At 36.6% G+C, this 19,294-nt stretch overlaps 1 protein-coding gene across 10 annotated transcripts in view; it reads right to left on the reverse strand.

Annotated features, from left to right (window-relative positions):
- Positions 1–720: 720 nt before the first annotated feature.
- IL15 (interleukin 15) overlaps positions 721–19,294 on the reverse strand; it is a 75,051-nt gene continuing 56,477 nt past the window's right edge. For 8 of the 10 annotated variants that reach the window (XM_013978869.3, XM_005666851.4, XM_005666853.4 and 5 more), the window contains 6 exons: positions 13,118–13,216; positions 11,907–12,004; positions 10,517–10,601; positions 7,212–7,256; positions 4,691–4,828; positions 2,015–3,205 (listed from right to left, as the gene is read on the reverse strand). In XM_013978869.3, coding sequence (XP_013834323.1) covers positions 3,095–3,205; positions 4,691–4,828; positions 7,212–7,256; positions 10,517–10,601; positions 11,907–12,004; positions 13,118–13,129 — 489 coding nt within the window. In that variant the 5' untranslated portion in view covers positions 13,130–13,216 and the 3' untranslated portion in view covers positions 2,015–3,094. 10 annotated transcript variants of the gene reach the window in all.

Here is a 19,294-nt window from a genome sequence, read left to right on the forward strand (position 1 = left end):
AGCATATGGAGGTTCCCAGGCTAGGGGTCAAATCGGAGCTACAGCTGCCAGCCTATACCACAGCCACAGCCACACCAGATCTGAGCTGTGTCTGTGACCTACACAGCTACAGCTCACAGCAATACCAGAATCGTTAACCCACTGAGGGAGGCCAGAGATCAAACCCGCAACCTCATGATTCCTAGTTGGATTCATTTCCACTGCACCACAACAGGAACTCCGAGTCTTGACTTTTTGAATATGATACCTCAAACCATTGCAATTGCCGTCTTAATAGTCATATCAAACTGTCAACTTCCACTGAGTTACTGGGGCATAAAAACCCTAAGATCTTTTTTGCTGGATCCAGCTGCATCTTCCTTATTCTTTACTCACGCAGTTCATTACTGTGGCCCATGTACAGAAGTCTTTGTGTATCCTTATTAATTTTCATCTTGTTACACGGATGCTTTCTTCTACACTGAGGGAATTGTAAATCTTCATGCTGTTACACACTTTGCATATTCCATAAATTTGATAAGCAAGCTTCCTATCTTTATCCAAACGACAGAGCAGAATATTGTACCACAAGAACCAAAAGAAGAGCGAGAAGCATGATCATGATGGTGTTTAACAAATGCCACCATTCCATCTGGATGACTTTTATCTCAGAGCAAAATACTGTCATATTTTGGACATTATTATTTACTTCTGGAAAGATTATAATAAAATCAGAACTCCTGTGATGCATTTGGGTTTAATACACAAGTAAAATTTTTTACGTATTACAAGAGGTTTACCTCCAATATTTATCCAAAAAAGTCTGTATTTTAACTTTAAAATTTTCTGATACAATAAAACAAATGCATTGTCAAAAAATTCATTTCAAATTAAATTAAAAACAAACAAACAAACCAAAAGAGAAAAACCACCACACTTTTGAGGGCTGCCAAATACTATTTGTCTAGATTCACATCAGGGAGCAAACTGAGGGCTAACACATGATTCTTCGAAAATGAAATGGAACACAGGTCTCTCCAAAACTATCTTGAAATAATTTTTTTTTTTTTTTTTGGTCTTTTTAGGGCCACACCTGCGGCACATGGAAGTTCCCAGGCTAGGGATAGAATCGGAGCTACAGTGGCTGGCCTATACCACAACCATAGTAACAAAAGATCTGAGCTGTGTCTGTAACCTACACCACAGATCACAGAAACGCCGGATCCTTAACCCACTGAATGAAGCCAGGGATGGAACCTGCATCCTCATGGATACTAGTCGGATTTGTTTCTGCTGCGTCATGACAGGAACTCCTTGAAAGAAATTTTAAAACATACATTGACTAGAATGATGAGATACATGAGCCATTGGGCAGTATTTTATGCACCAGTAACTCAATGTAAGTTGACAGTTTAATATGACTACTAAGGGGCAACTGCAAGGAGTTCCCTTTGTGGCTCGGTGGGTTAAGAACCTACTAGTATCCATGAGGATTCAGGTTCCATCCCTGGCCTCACTCAGTGGGTTAAGGTCCGGAGGCCTTGCCACTAGCTGTGGGTAGTGGATGCAGCTCACATCCTCCATTGCTGTGGCTGCAGTGTAGGCCAGGAGCTGCAGCTCCAATTCTATCTCTGGCCTGGGAACTTTCATATGCTGCTGGTACGACCCTAAAAAGGAAAAAATAAAACAAAATAAGAAGGCAACTGCGGTTGTTGGCTACTTTAAAAATATAGGTCAGTATTTTAAAAGTGTGGCCAATGGTATAAGGTACATTATTTGGGGCACTGGGTAAAAAAAAGAATGTTTCAATAGAGAAATGGTTTGTACTGTGAAATGGGGAGAAATGGATTCTTAGGATTCAATTCCTACCCTGTAGTCTCTCAGTGAAGATTGCCAGAAGTGGACCAGGGGAAAGAAATTTGTGATGAGGAGACTATGTTATTTCAGCCAGTTCCATTCAAGTAGAGCTTGAAAATTTTAGATGGTTTACTAAAAAAAAAAAAAAAGAAAAAAGAAAGAAAGAAAGAAGCAGCAATTATTTTAAGCCAGATTACATTGGCTCTAACTCATCAGCAGTTTTTATTTTACAAACATGGCAAAAACAATGTGGAAAAATAAAATACCCATACTTGGGAAAGCATGAAATATAAACAACTTAGTTCATATACTTTTTTGATACACGATGCCCCCTGTCAGTGAGAATTTATTATTCCCACCCCACCTACCATTGATGGCTGCCTATTCCATGCCAGGCACTTGTAATTTCTTTTTTCTTTTTGTCTTTTTTAGGGCCGCACCCACGGGATGCAGAGGTTCCTAGGATAGGTGTTGAATCGGAGCTGCAGCCACTGGCCTGCGCCGCAGCCACAGCAATGCGGGATCCTAGACGCATCTGTGACCTATACCACAACTCATGGCAACACCGGATCCTTAACCCACTGAGCGAGGCCAGGGATCAAACCCGTGTCCTCATGGATACTAGTCGGGTTTGTTAACTGCTGAGCCACGATGCGAACTCTGAGGCACTTGTAATTTCTCTCTTTCATAGAAGTGCTTTATATATCAATAGCTAAATTACAGAATAAAGTGCTGGTTTCCTAGTTCCTCCTTTCTCATTGGTAGTCAGTTCTTCCACTAAGGGCTACACCTAACAGAGAAGTAAACGAAGCCTGCAGTCAATAATGGTCCACACTGGTTAGGGCACTGTCTTTACGTGTAGCAGCGGTGCCTCGCCCCACTGGTTGTTCACTAATTTGACGATCTCTCTTGAACCCAACACTCTATTTTCTTATAAGTGGTAAAATATCAGTGGAGTTACGAAGGATAAAATATGTACAGAATTTTATTCAACATTTTACATTATGCTACAAATATGTACAAGTTCAATAATAAATTAAAAATAAATGAATAAAATAAGTCTGAGGACAGTTCCTGGACACTGTATGCAATGCCATTTTTTTGTCCTCCAAGAGCTCATCTGATCCAAGATGCTGAGCATCTTCTTGCTAGAAGAACTTGTTTTGGCACCACATTTGAAATGCTGAGCGCTTCGCTGCCTCTAAGCAGTGGCAAGATGTTCGTTAATAATAGAAACGCTGACAAGGATCAGTTGCAATCAAGAAGGGTTGATGAACATTTGCACGATATGTATAAAACTCTTCAAAAATTCGTTAATATTTTTTTCCTCCAGCTCCTCACATTCTTTGCATCCAGATTCAGTTTTATACTGCCAAACAAAAAGAAAGGATTAGATGGGAAAGTCTACCATACGCCCTTCCTAGGAACATCGTGTTACTTGAACCAGGGGGGGAGGTCTTGAGCCATAAGAACATTGACAAATTAATATCCTATTAGGAAGAACTAGGGGAAAAGAGATCTAGGAGATTTGGTACAGGCTGACTTGTCCTAGACTGGATTCCAGATACTGGAAAAAAATCAGACATGGCTATGGGACTATGAATTTCCTGCTTAGAGCACTTCCATGGTTTCTAGTCATCTATCCTAGCACGAAATCCACGACTCCTTGCATGGCATGCAGGCCCTCCTTGAGCTGTGTCTTGCCTATTTCTTTCACCTTTCTTGCAGCTGAAAATTTATACCTGGGAACACTGGGCTCCTGCCTTTGGCCTCCATGTGCACATCGGGCTATCCGAGGTTTGAGGTTTGTGCTTTTCTCTCTGCCTGTTCCATGCTTCTATTTTAGCTCCTACTACTTATACTTAATATCACTCAGGTACTGACTCCAGTAGGAAGGCTTTTTTGAACCTAGGAGCTCCTGGGGATGAACTAAGTGTCCCACCTCTACATTCTCAGAACCCCTTGTTTAGATTCTATCTGTATTATACCATGTATTATGTATTATACAGAGTTTTATGCCTTTCATACCACTACTCTCTAGGTTTTTCCAGGAGGGTAAGGCCATGTGTTTTGACTTCCTTAACATATAGAACAGGGCTTGGCACAGAGTATGCACTCAGTCATTACTAGCTGAATTGAACTATTTCAGTGAATATCAAAAATCGTTGTACTTTAAACACAGTTTCATGAATAAGTAGAATATTCTAAATGTAGCATTCAAAAATAGACTTTCTAGAGATCATCTGAACCATGAAAGCTGTACCAGCAAAAATCAAAATTAGATTTTCCACCCATTAAATGTTTGAAATTCAGATTCACCAATATTTATCAAGCACATCCTGCATGCCAGGCACTGTCATATCCCATATAATGCTGTCCTATTTGATCTGGGAAATAATTGTGTCAGATGGGTAAGGCAGAGATATTAAATGAATCATCTCAGCTGACATAATCAGTGAAATTCTCCATGTCCAGGTCTTCTGACTGTGCAGTCCTGCCCATCCTTTTGCTGCATGTGCCACACTATGTCAGGATGCGGGACTCTAAAAATGTACATTAAGAGTTCCCCATGGATGTTGTTATGAGCTGTCTGTCACTCGGCTCAATCTTTCAACCAATAACAGATAACATATCACAAAAGTCTTTTAAACATTAATATATTCATTTCAGAAATAGATCAAGTATCCAGTATATGCCAAGCATTGTTCTGGGAGTTGGAAAATGGTGTTTAAAAAAAAAAAGAAAAAATAGGAGTTCCTGTCATGGCTCAGCAGTAATGAACCTGCCTAGTATCCATGAGGATACAGCTTCGACCCCTGGCCTTGAAGTTCTGCATAACTGCTGGGTAACTCACCTCAATGGACGATAAACTGCTGTTTGCAAGGATGATAAGGTTTTCTACTGTATCACTAATGTCTGAATTTCTGGACTCTTGCAAAATGACGCGTAACTCCAGGAGAAAGCACTTCATCGCTGTTACTTTGCAATTGGGCTAAAAGAATTACGAAGAACCATTGTGGAAACAAAAATGATTATTTTCTGATTATTCAGTTTCACATAGATGTAAGTTGGTTTTTTTATTTTTAATTTTTATTATGATTGATTTACAATGTTCTATCAATTTCTGTTGTACAGCAAAGTGACCCGGCATTCTCACATTATTCTCCATCATGTTCCATCGCAAGTGATTAGATATACAGTTCCCTGTGCTATATGGCAGGATCTCAATTTTGCTTTTTTAAAAAGTCAATCCAACTATTTGATAAAGAAACACAGTACCCCTAAGGAATTCTACCTAGGAAGCAACCTGATTTTTTTTTTCTCTCTCTTTTGGCTTTGAAATCAAAACCCAATCAAACTAAGAACAAAACAGAAAGGATGGTGATATTGTGCAAAAGAAAACATAATAACCCTAGAAAATATGGAAATCATAGAGCACTTTTTCCTCACTAAGCACATTTCCTCTGTGAAAAAGGGTGCTAATACTGACCTGAGACTCTCAGTACATTAATATAGACGGCGCATAGGGAAGAGTTTTTTAGAATCAGATCCTATTGGTAACATGTTAAACAGTGGTAGCTGCTAGTCATACTATTCCTGCAAATTCCAAAGTTCTGGAGGCAGGCGTGATTCCAAGAAATTTCTTAGAAAAATAAAAGCACGAGTATGATCTCTTCACAGGCTGGCCACATCAGAAAGGCACCTTGCAGGTCTCACAAAAAATACATTTCCCACAATGATTAATTTAATGAAAACCTGAACTTCATACAAAAGAAGCATTTAATGAACATGCGGCAATTTGAACACAACTTGTCTGATTTTCTGTGCTCAATACCTGGGACCCTTGCAGACCCTTGACAAGTGCTCACTAAATAAATGAATGAATAAAGACTGGATAGAGTTCCCTGTGCTGTACAGCAGGACCTCATTGCTTACCCATTCTAAACGTAATAGCCTGCATTTACCAACCCCAAACTCCCAGTTCATCCCACTCCCTCCTCTCTTCCCCTTGGCAACCTCAAATCTGCCTGTGAGTCTGTTCCTGTTTTGTAGATAAGTTCAATGTGTGACTGGGCCACTATGCTATACAGCAGAAATTGGCACAACACTATAAGTTAACTATATTCCTAATAAATAAACAATAAAAAGTGAATGAGTGAATGAATGAATAAAGGAACACACCCACTGGGCCTGGCCTCGGCAAGCTTCCTTATTCCCCCCATAGTAGCTGCTCCAGATTGAAAGGGTAATTGCTGTCACCACGTTGATAACAACATAAATTAAAAAAAAAAATAAATTAAATAATAACACTGAGAAATATTTAGTGCCTTCCAAGGAAACATATCTAGGTAGTGGCTGAGTCAGGGTTTAAATCTACATTCCAATCTCAGCTTCTTTCTACCACCAAGAGTTGAAGGGTTATCTTCTTGCAAAAAAGCGTCTCAGGATTCCAAGAGTTGGTGGTTAATTGATTACTTTCTACTTTGAAGAAAATGCAAAGAAAAATGGAAAACATGCTGAAGCCAAAAGAGGGAGACAATTCCTAGGAGCAGCACCACCCAAGTGGTTGATGGAAGATCTGTTTTTTTCTAGTTTCTGGCTGTGGCTTCTTTCCAATGCTTAGAAAGTCTTAGAACCTTCTATTTCAGAAGAGTTCTAATTAAGGAAAAACAGAGAGAGGACCCACTGTTTGGAATGCACACACATAGAGTTTATTTTCTACGAGGTGAAGAAATCGGGGATTGGTTTCCTGGTTTTTAGTAATCAATCCAGAGGGAAAGGACTAGCAACAGGACTGAAATCCTACATGCCTTAGGTATTGTCAGCATATTAATGAAACAAGTTATAGATCATTTTTTAATTATGATAGATTTTAAGGATAATGTTTACTTCTTTTCTCACACAGAGAGTAACAAGTCAGAATCCTTTTCTGACAGTTGTAGAGATTCGGGAAAAATGTAAAGCATCAATGTACTTCAACAATTTATTAAAAATATGATTAAAAGTGACAACACACTGTAATACTGGAAACAACTGATACTTTTAAACTGAATGATTTTGTTCTTGCATTTAATTGCATCCTGATCTAATTGCACCATAGAAGTGTATGCTATATTTAGTCTGACAAGGAAGGGAAAGGCTTTTGTATATCTTGATTTGGCAACAATGCTACAATGAAAACACACATGTATGTCTTTCTTTCCAAGACCCACAACCTCAACAATTACACATAAAATTCACTGATCATATGCTGTGAGAACAGGCCAAAAGTTAGATTTAAAAGGTATATATATTTCAGTAAGTTTATGAAAATATGTTTCTTAGACCTTTGAAAACTGGAAAATATAGCAATATTGAAAATAGACTATACTCACATGAGCATCACTTTCAGTATACAATGTGGCATCCATATGTATAGACTGAAAGGAAACAAAATTAGATAATATGAAAAACTATGCCCTGCTTTAGGTACAATGAGAACGACCTGCTGAAAACATTAAATTAAGCTTCTAAATTAAGTTCTTTATTTTGAGATAATTTTAGACTCACATGGAATTATAAGAGAAAATACAGAGAAATCCTGGGTACCCCTTCACCATCTCCCCCAGTGATGACATCCTGCATAATACAGTTCAATATAACCAGGAAATCGATATGGATACAGTATACCCACTTTGTTTATGTTTTTCATGTTTTCTGTGTATGTGCAGATGTGTATAGTTCTATGCAATTTTATTATATGTGTAAATTAATCTAATCACTCTTGCAGTTAATATACCTAACAGTCCCATCATCGTGAGAATCCTCCTGCTACTCTTTTACAGCCCAATCGCCTTCCTCCCAAAATGTTCCTCCATCATTCATCCTCCTAAACCTTGCTCTCCACCAAGTAATGCTTTAGTTAAATCCCACAGATCTTCATATGAAGTATTTCATTATCATTCAGTTCTATATTTTTTAAGATCCTTTGAGACTTACTCTTTGACTCATGAAATGTTTATAGGTATATCATTTAACTTCCAAGTGGAAATTTTCTAGTTGTGTTTATGTAATTGACTTTTACTTGACTCCACTGTGGTGGCAGAACATCTTTTGCATGATTCAAATTCTGATAAATGTGTTTGTACCATGGCCCAGGACATGTTCAATCGTGACAAGGGCCTGAAAAAAATATTTATTCCCTGTTATTGGGTGAAGTGTTCTATCTATGGAAATTAGATATTGCTGGTAGATTGTGTTGTCCAGTTCCTCTATTTTCTTTCTCATTTTATGTCTAGTAGCTCTATTACCCCAAGGAGGAGCTCAAGTCCTCAACTATTTCCGTAGATTCATCTGCTTCCCCTTTCGGTAGTATTGTTAAGTTTTGCTTCTTACATTTTGAGGCTCTGCTGTTTGGTGGGAACACATTATCATTATGTTTTCCACATTCATCTTTTACCATGATGTAATGTCTCTTATGACTCTAGTAATTTTATTTGCTATGAAGCCTACATTATGTGGTATGACTACAGCCACTTCTGATTTTTCAAATTATTATGTAAATTATTGTGTGCATGTGCCTAGGTTTCCCAGAGCTGCTGGAGCAAAGTACCACAAAGTGAATGTCATCAAACAGCAACAATTCACTTCTTAGAGTTCAAAGCCAAGGAGTCAATTGGGCCTGCTCCATCCTAGAGAACTGCTCTAGAGAACTGTCCTTCCTTATGTCTCCCAAGCCCCTTGCATCACCTGGTGATCCCTGGGTTTCCTTGGCTTGTACTGCCTCTCTCCAATCTTCTTTGGTTTGTAATTGCCTCCATTTTCACAGGGCCTTCTTCCCCGTGAGAGTCTAGGTGTCCTGCCCTCTTATTACAAGGTCAGTAGTCATTGGATTTGGGCCCAACCCTTCCCACTATAACCTCACCTTAACTAATTATATTTGCAAAGACCCTATTTCCAAATAATGTTATATTCTGAGGTTCTACATAGGCATGAATGGGCAGGGGGCACTATACAACCCACTACATCATGGCATATTCTTTTCTCTTTTAATTTAAACCTACCTGTCATTACATATACCTATCATTATATATCATATATATACATTTGAGGCAAATTCTTTGTAGACAGAATAAATTGGTTTGCATTTAGTTATCATTTAAACCAATCTCTGTCTTTTATTTGTGTTCCTTTTCTCCTCTCCTTCCAGGATATTAATGCTAGGAATTCTGGGTCTTTTATTGTCGCAAAGATCCCTGAGCCTTTATTTACTTGTTTTTCAGTCTGTTTTCTCACTATTATTTTATCCTCAAGTTGACTCTCTTTCTTCTGTCATATTCATTCTGCTAATAAGCCTCTCTAGTTTGTTTTATATTTCAGTTATTGTATTTTTCAGTTCTATCATTTCCATTTGGTGCCTTCTACATACTGTATTTTCTTTGCTAGGACTTTCTGGTTTCTTTTTTTCAGTTGTTCTGAGGATATTTGTAAATGCCTGCTGGCACATCTTCATGGTGGCTTTAAATCCTTGTCAAAAATTCCAACAGCTAATCCATCTCCGTTTCAGAGTCTGTTTCATCATCTCTTCTCATTCAAGTTGTGATTTTCTTGCTTCTTGGCTTGAAAGTGATTTTCAATTGTATTCTAGTATTTTGGCTATTATGTTAGGAGGCCCTGTGTCCTATTTAAATCTTCTATTTTAGCATGCAGCCACCCTGTGTAGGCTTAGTATGCAAATTCTGACTTAGTTCACAGGCTGTGATTCCAATAATGGTTTAGTTTTAAGAATCTTTGTGATGCTAATTTGGACAGCTTGCTTCTCCTGCTGCCCCTGTTGCATCATCACACCATAGGAGGACCCACATTTGTCTCCTCTACAAGTTCTGCCAGGCCAGCTAGTGTCTCCAGGTGGGAAAAGGGTTCTCTTGTCCATGGAAGAGAGAGCCCTTCCCCGGGTCAGGCCTTTCCCCCTATAGGGGCCACCAAATTGTTGCAGAGACATGTTTCTCTGAAAACTCAATCTTGTCCTTCTTTATCCCATCTTCTTGCCTTAGTTTATCCCATCTTCCTGCTTGGAAAAAACAGTCACAGCTATGGAAATGACTTAAGCTTAAGAATTGTTATGTGCCTAGAGGTCAGAGTAAGAGCTTAACCTTTTACCAGCTAAGTGGTTTTCAAAATAGTAAAAGCAAACAAACCCTCTATCATCCATCCATAGCCACTCCTCACTTGATCTCATCTAAAGAGCACAATAAAAGTGTGTGGTTTCTTGAGGCAGTGCTCTTGGTCCCTGAGACCTTGGGTCCCCTGGTTCCCACCTTTACTTAAGATAAATGTCTCTGTGTCTTGTTTTATGTTAACTTTTTTCCTTAAGTTCCACAGCACCTGTTCTTCAGCCCCATCCTGCTGAGCTGGTCTCGGCACCAAATTACTTAGTTTTTCTGGCAGAAAAAAAGAGTTTCTTTGGCCTGTGGTGACAGAGAGCTCTTTATGTTGTGCCACCTATACATTGAATTTTAAAGATAATTACAATCTGAAAATTCTAAGTAAAAGATTTCATTTGAGGCTCTATGAGGTGCACAGACTCTACAGAGATAATATTGTTTCAAGTGAGATTTCATTAAGAATGACAGCAAAACACAGGGATTAGCACACTCCTTAGCAATTAAACCAGATATTTTATGGAAAAATGAGTACTCACTCGAATAAGATCTTCAATTTTTTTCAAATCACTTATTACGTGCTGCCAGGTTGCTTCTGTTTTAGGAAGACCTGCACTGATACAGCTGAAAGCAAAAGGAAAGAGCAAAGCCTTTTGAGTGAGCATAATATTGTCTCGATGAATACTACAGGCAAAAGAGCCATCAAAACTTTTTTATTCCGACATGTGAAAGTATGAGTGTTATCCCTGCCGTTGTGCATTCAACAGCCTTGCAGATCAATATTAACACCGAACACACAGGACAACTTTGATGCTATAGGATAGCTTGTTGACCAGTCTGGATTAGAGAAAAGCCTATTTGGACGGACAACGTATAAATAACCCTGGTGCAATTTATCACAATAAAAATAAAAACAGTACATGATGCATGGCAATGCTCAGTAAATGTTTTTGAATGAATCAACTACTTTAAGTAGAGGTATCATTGGACTTTTAAGTCTAATAAATTGTATAATTCATAAAATAAGAAATAATCTTTTTCGCATAATGATTCTGACAGTAAATAAGTATTTTTATAGTAAGTTAAACATGCCTCTTGTAGGCTCCTTGTACCAGCTTTCTCCATAAATATTATGGACTTGAGCCTTATCTAGTCATAAAACTAGATCACATAACTTATTTATTTTGGTAAAACAGAAATGTCAGGACACATACGCTGACTAAGTGACTTTGGAAGAAGTCTTAGAGCTTCAGGGAAAACAGTTGCTCAGTAATGGATCTTCATGAGAGCCAATACAATTCTTTTTTGTGAGGGGAAGGTACCCTCACAAATCAATAGTTCCCCGTAGCATGAAGGCATTAGTAGAGTAAAACTGAACTGGGAATCAGCTTACATAACTTGAGTTGAGTGCTTAGAGCCAACTTAATGTAAGGTATTAGCTGTATCTAACAGAGAAGAAAAAAGTTAATAAGCATGGTAAAATATGAATGTTTATTAGGAGGAAAAACAAAGGGCCTAAAGAAAGAAATGGTTTAAACCAAGCTAGGATAGGCCTCAAAGGGTGAGAAGTCAATGCCAGGGAGAGATTTTAAAAAAGTATTGTGAGTCCTAAATATCTATTTTTTCTCACTGCTGTGAAAATCATATAGGATGTTAATACAGAATGTACTTTCAAATTTAGTTAGATACCAAGTTCAGTTTATTTGCAGGATATGATATTTGTTTGGAATATTACAACGCTATAGAAATGCTCTGTGGGATGTTTACCAAACCTCTGAATCTCATGATCTGCCCTCTATCATACCCCAAATACTGAGTACCTGAAGGATGTAAGCAAATTGAACATAAACCAATTTAATAGATAAGATACTAAAGAACAATGATCATGGCCATTAACATGATAATATTTATGATGAAAGACAAAATTACCCCAAAATGAAGACATGAATGCCAGCCTCAGTTAAAAAATGACTGTTCAGAAGTAAACACAAGTAGCACTGGATGCAAGTACTTCTCAAATATGGTTTCTGAAAAGTATAATCACAGACAAAGTCGGTAAATTTTTTTAGTTAAAAATCGATATTTAAAATAATACCTTATCAAAATGTAAATTTATCACAATTTAAAAATTCCTTAGTAGAATTCATGAAATCAGAATTGATCTTTTCTGTTTTCTTCCCCATCTTCAGCTCTGTTTCCCATGTGCAAAATTCTTTAATATGTATTTCACCAGAGGCACTTCACTGACAATATATATATATATAAATATACATTGGCCATGCCCATGGCATGCAGAAGTTCTGGGGCCAGGGATTGAATCTGTGCCACATCAGTGACCTGAGCACAACAGTGACAACGCCGGATCCTCCTTAACCCGCTGTGTCTCCTTAAAGACAATAATTTAAAGAAAATATACATATTTACTAATTTACTATATGCCAATATCACCACTTAATTTGTTTTTATTATCCTTAAACTTCTCTCTCATCCTCCTTTCCTTTTTAATTGTCCAACATATTTCATACAGCACAGATTAACAACATGAATGAATTATTAATATAGGCGTGCCCCTTACATATTAATTTCATGTAATGATATGAAAATTAATTACACATTAATATCATTTGGAGAAAAACTGGATAGAAAAAGAACCAACCAAAGATATTCTATGCCATCCTAAGGGTCAATACATAATCATTTTTCTGAGTGATTTGGGAAAATCGCTTATCTTGGAACTTCCCAGAGTTTTAATACATCTGCCTGTCTTTTTTATGTTGTCAAAGCCTTTACAACTTCAGGGAGTAGCGTTAACTTGACCATTTAATAACTAAGAATCTGTGCCTTCATATAGTCTGCACTGAGGGGCTGAATAACACCCAGATTTGCCATCAAAGACTACATAACTTACTGAGTAGACAGACACATAAAGAACAAAATAAGGTGAGATACATAAAACGATACATTTAGAAGAACATAAAGAGCACATCGGGGTGTTAACAGACTTAACCTGTTTCATTTATTTTCAGAATAGGAACAATCCTTATGTGAACAGACATCTGTGACATTCCAAGATCTTTAGAGAAGAGTTATAAAACTTATTAAGAAAAGCTCATATACTATCACTACGTAATTTTTCTTACCAAAATTCTCATTACTCAATGCCAGGATAAATCCTTAAGTACTGAAGAAGAGCTGGCTATGGCATTGGGTTTCCAACAGCTGTCCATCCAGGATACTTCCTACAATACAACCCAGAGAAAAGATGATCCATTAAAAATACCCATTATTTTTAAACTGGTAAAATTGAAGTGTTCAGGGTTCACCTGAATGCTTTGTAGTGTTTCATGCCTTCATGCCTTTGCCCATTATTTTCCCTCTACCTGGAAAGCCCCTTTTTCCTTTCTTAGGTTGGGAGCTTTAATCATCCCTAAAGGAAATCTATTTTTGTCATCTCCTCCAGGATGCTTTCTTTACCTACAAATCTGTGGCACCTAAACAGGTTTAGCATTTACAGCCCTATGATGAAAGTATGTGGGCAGGATTCTATGATTTCTTCGAGGATAAGGTCTGTTCTTATCCTCGAAGAAAACTAGATGTTTGCAACCTAGTTCCAGGTACACAGTACCTGGAAATGTCTCAGTAAATGTCTGGTGAGCAGAACTGGAAGATAATAAGTCTCTGATTCCCTTTGTTATTGACTGATTGCTTATTTGGTATATTACCCATATTCCTATAATTCTTCTTGAGTCTCTGTCCCAAAGTCCAGCTCTCTTCCCAGCATCTTGAAAAAGTCAGATATTTAATAATCATGAAAAAATTTTTTCTTCAAAACTTAACTCCTCACATCGTCTCCTCTCCCGGTCTACCTCATTTTAACAAACAATAACTTGGCTCTTCCCGTTTCAGGCCCAAACCTCCAATATTATCCTTGACACTTTCTTTCATACCTAACATTCAACTCATTAGAAAATTCTGTCTCTTCAAAACATAACCTTCTCTCCATCTCCATTATTGTTATCCTGGATTATTGTAGCAACATTCTGCCCAGCTCATCTCCCCAAGCCCGTGCTTCCCCACACCCAGTCTTTCTCAATATGGTAGCTAGAGTGTGGCTTTAAAAATCTAAACCAGGAGTTCCCTGGTAGCTCAGTGGGTTAAAGATCTGGTATTGTCACTGCTGTGGCTCTGGTTACTGCTGCAGCTGGTGTTCGATCCCTGGCCCAGGGACTTCCGCGTGTGCCATGGGTGAAGCCAAAAAGAAAAAAAAGAAAAAAAAAAAAAAGCTGAAAATCTAAGCCAGTTTGCATCCTCCCTGTGCTCAACATGGTTTAAATGGGTTTTTCCAGTGAAAGCTCAAGTCCTTCCCTGATGGCATATGTCTTGCTACTGGCCCCTACCTAACCCTCACCTCACCTCCTGAATTTCTGGCTGAATTTAGCCTCCCTGCTGTTCCCAGCAGGCTTTCCCCACAAGGTCTTTGTGGTCCATAAGACCTCTGTTACTGCCTCTGCCTGAAAAGCTGTTTCCTCAAATATGGTTTGCTTACTCTCTTCCTTTAGGTCTCTGCTTTAATTAATTTATTTATTTTTGTTTTTTACTTTTTTTATTTTTTTGTGTTCAAAGTATTTATTTTTTTATATAATGATTTTTATTTTTTTCCATTATAGCTGGTTTACAGTGTTCTGTCATTTCTCTACTGTACAGCATGGTGACCCAGTTACACATACATGTATAGATTCTTTTTTCTCACATTATCATGCTCTATCATACGTGACTAGAAATAGTTTCCACTTCTACACAGCAGGATCTCACTGCTTATACATTCCAAAGGCAATAGTCTGCATCTATTAACCCCAAGCTCCCAATCCACCCCACTCCCTCCCCATCCCCCTTGGCAACCACAAGTCTGTTCTTCTCCATGTCCATGATTTTCTTTTCTGTGGAAAGTTTCATTTGTGCCATATATTAGATTCCAGATATAAGTGATATCATATGGTTTTTGTCTTTCTCTTTCTGACTTACTTCACTCAATATAAGAGCCTCTAGTTCCATCCATGTTGCTGCAAATGGCATTATTTTGTTATTTTTTATGGCTGAGTAGTAATCCATTGTGTATATATACCACATCTTCCTAATCCAATTATCTGTCGATGGACATTTGGGTTGTTTCCATGTCTTGGCTATTATGAATAGTGCTGCAGTGAACATGTGGGTACACATGTCTTTTTCAAGGAAAGTTTTGTTCAGATATACGCCCAACAGTGGGACTGCTGAGTCACATGGTAGTTCTATGTATAGTTTTCTAAGGTACCTCCATACTGTTTTCCATAGTGGTTGCACCAATTTAACTTAATGTCACCTTGTTGATGAGGTGCCCATCCTTGGTAAAATAGAGGTTAACTTAGTGAATACTATATTCATTGTTCTCTGTTGTGACTGAGTTCACTCTCAGGCACACTTTATAATTGCTCCTTTGCTTGTTTTTGTCAGGACTTCCTATTTTTGTTTTTTACAGTGCTGCGTCCTTACAAAAAGAATAACACATAGTTGGGGCTCAATAAATATTTGATGACTATTAGTGAATGAAGGGACCACAACTAAACTCCAACTGTGTTCCTTCCTATCCTGAGTAGTGTTGGGCAAATTCCTTAACTTTTCTGTTTCATTGTCTTCTTTTGTGAAACGATGCTGATCATAATTATGCCTGTCCTGTTTTTCTCAAAGGTTGTTGACGAGATGCAAATGTAACATTAAGTGATAATGTTGTGAATCCTTATTATGCCTTGTGCACAATATAAAATTTAATCTTCACAATAATCTTCACAATAACATATGAGGTATATTCTATGATAATTCCCTTTTGCAGATTTGGGAGGGAAAAAATAGAGAAGTTAGGTATATACATGTCTTGAAGTCACCTGGAGAATAAATGAGAGCCAGGATTAGAACTCGTGGAGTTGTGACTGCATCATTATTGCCTGGCAGTCCTGGGTGTGTGTCTCTCCTCATTCTGTGTCTGTACTTAGTGCAAATGACTCCAGAGTGGAATAGGTTTGTAGTAGACACCCTTTATCAGTTGGATAATTTTTTTTTTTAGTTTTAAGAAGTTATGTTGAATTTTGTCAAATATTTTTCTATCTACAAAGGCAGCTGTATGACTTTTTAAATCTGCGAACATATGAATGTACTAATAAACTTCCTGATGTTGACCATCTTCTCAAGAGTAAACCTTAATTAATTTTATTTTGTTAACACTCTAGTGGAAATTTGTTAATATTTTATTTTGGAAATTAGCATCTATATTCCTATAAGAGACTGCTATATAATTTTCTTTCCTGGAATATCATTACATAGTTTTGATATCAGATTTTGGTGCCCATGAATTAGAATAATCCTACATTACCATAAGTATTTGTAAATCCCCTGAATGTTTGGCAAAAACATTCATAAAGAAATCAGAGGCTTTTTATTAGATATATTTTGATTAGTCTTTATTTTTGTTTTCCTCATCTTTGTGAATGCATTTTGATAGTTTCCTTAGAAAGTCAGTGTTCAAATTGACTTGCATGAATATATAATTTATAAAAATTATATTAGTAATGGCTTATTTTCCATGTTAATATATATACATATATGTATGTATATAATTTGAATGTTTCCTTTTTAGTTTTGATCAGATTTGTTTTTCAAAGAGGTATCTCAGTTTTACTAATTACTTTTTTCTACTACATTAACTTCTATTTTTTAATCTTTAGTAACACTTTATTTGTTTTCTTTTTTATTATTTTTATAGATGCTTGAGATTAATGCAGAATAAAGTATTTCATTCTAATTATTTCCTATGAAAGTCTATAAAACCCTCTATGCTATGCTTTCATCATAATACGGTATTTTTTTATTTTTTTATGTTTTGTTTTAAAATGAAGTGTATTTTCAAATTGAGTTTCACTTTTATACCAGCATTATTTGAAAGGATAATTTTACATTTATAAGTGGATCTTTTAAAAATTTTTTGTTAGTTATTGATTTTAAATCCAATGTTATTGATATTATTTTAATTCAACATTAAAATTGAATTGGCTTGTGAGAACCAATGTTTAAATAGTCAGGCATTTTGTGAACCAGTTGTTAAAACACTGTTTGCTTAAAATCAGTGTGGTGAAGTATTTATACAACAGAAAATGGAAAATGCTGCAAATTAGAGTAGCTGCTGTTGTTTTTTGAGAGCCAGTTAATTCACATGTCCAGACTACATCCCTACTCGTTTTTGTTTATGTAGAAATTTCTGAACAGTATTTAAGCATTTTTAATAACTCCTTGATTTTCTATTAGATTTTCCTCCATATAATTTGAAGCTATATTGTTAGAAGCATAAAGGTTCGTGGTTGTTATATCCTCTTGTAGGTTGTAACTTTTATCCATGTGCATTATCCTTGTATTGCTTAGAATTCTAATTGAACTTCTCTCTTGAATTGTAATTTTCTGGTATTATTATTATTATACTTATATATTCTTTTCTTTTTTCTTTTACTTACTTTCTTTCTTTTTTAGAGCCACACTCGTGGCATATGGAAGTTCCCAGACTAGAAGTCAAATCAGAGCTGCAGCTGCCAGCCCACACCACAGCCACAGCAACACCAGATCCAAGTCGTGTCTGTGACCTATACCACAGCTCATGGCAACATGGGATCCTCAACCCACTGAGCAGGACCAGGGATCAATCCCGCATCCTCATGAATACTAGTTGGGTTTGTTACCACTGAGCCACAATGGAAACTCCTATTTTTTTTGGCATATATTTTTTGTGCTTTCATTTTCAAGCTTTTTGTACCATTCTATTTTTATTCCATTTCTTATAAATAGGACATTTTAAAATTTATATATTTTTTGCCTCTCTAATTTTAAATCTAAGACAATCTAAGTGTCTTTTAGTAAGCAAATACTGTCTTTATCACGTCTTTGCATGTGTGAGTGAATGGACTTGTATGTTCAGATTTACTACTGCTACTTTTTACATGTGTGCTTTTAAACTGTGATTTCTTTAATTTTCTCCTTTTGTGCCTACCATTGCCATCTGTTAGATTGTTTGTTTCCTTTGTCCCAGTCTATTTTAATTTTTCAGTTTGGAAATTATGATATATTTAAGTTGCTTTTTTATTTTTATTTTTTCCTGTTGTGAACTTGTATCTTGACTTGTGCAGTCAATCATCATGAATGTGTTGCAACTCCACTAAATAAAAAAATACTTTTAGCATGAGTTTACTTCCTCTTCTTTTACCACAACATTAACCAAGTGGAGTTTATCTGTGATTTTCTGTCCACAGTGCTATTTGGAAAAGTACATATTAGGGCAGACATTGCTTGGTGTTGAGGTTGGAAATGGAGTGACTTCAAAGAGACATGAGAGAAATTTTTGTGATTGTAGATATGTTTTCTATCGTGGTTGTATGGTTGTCAAAACTCTGCATAACATATACCTAAAATGGGTGCATTTTATTACCTTAAAATTGTACCTCAATAAAAATTGATTTTAAAAGTGTAGTAGAGAATGACAGAACGAACCAGAAATCTTTAGCTAATATACAGTAGGCTCGTTAGAGGTTGCATCTCAAGAAATTATAATGGCATAATTTTCCTAGCAATACTTGTAGCTTAGAATTTGAAATTGGCACAAGAAAAGTAGCAGAAAGATGAAATGTAGAAGAAAATTAGGTGCTATTTAGGATGGTATTATGTGACCAGCTGGGACATTTGTTGGATAGGGAGGCAAATGCAGATAAGAGGCCAGTAGTTGTGAGAAGGGGGACGATGTAGTTGTAAAGAAAAGAAAAACAAAATCCAATTAACATGTAATATATGTTTGTTATATACCTAGCATATTTTTATGTTTTGGTGGTGCAGTAATAAACAAGATAAACAAAGTTTCTAACCATAAGAATCACATATTTTTGCAAAATAAATGAATGAGATAAAGAAATGGACTTTTAAAAATGCTGCTATTACACCCAAGTATAAATATTATATGTTTTATGCTCCATGATTTCTTCTAACCACACCTTTCTTTTTCTTGGATAATTTGTTAATTTTCCTGGGATGCATTTTCACAGCATTATTTCATAGACATTCTGTGATCTTAAACATTCCAGGATCTGGTATGAAAGCATGTCTTTGCCCTCTTTCTCAAATACTAATAGCTTTCTAGGTTCTAGCTCATATTTCTGTAGTCTTTGAGGCTTAGTTCTATTGTAGTATAAGTACCATTGTCAGATTCATTCTGATTTTTGTTATTAACTTGCTTTTACTCCATGAGTGCTAGC

Source organism: Sus scrofa, chromosome 8 (genome assembly GCF_054392235.1).
Source record: "Sus scrofa isolate SSC_HxYL_T2T_F1_AM1 chromosome 8, Sscrofa_HxYL_maternal_Yorkshire_Landrace_v2.0, whole genome shotgun sequence".
Taxonomy (NCBI): domain Eukaryota; kingdom Metazoa; phylum Chordata; class Mammalia; order Artiodactyla; family Suidae; genus Sus; species Sus scrofa.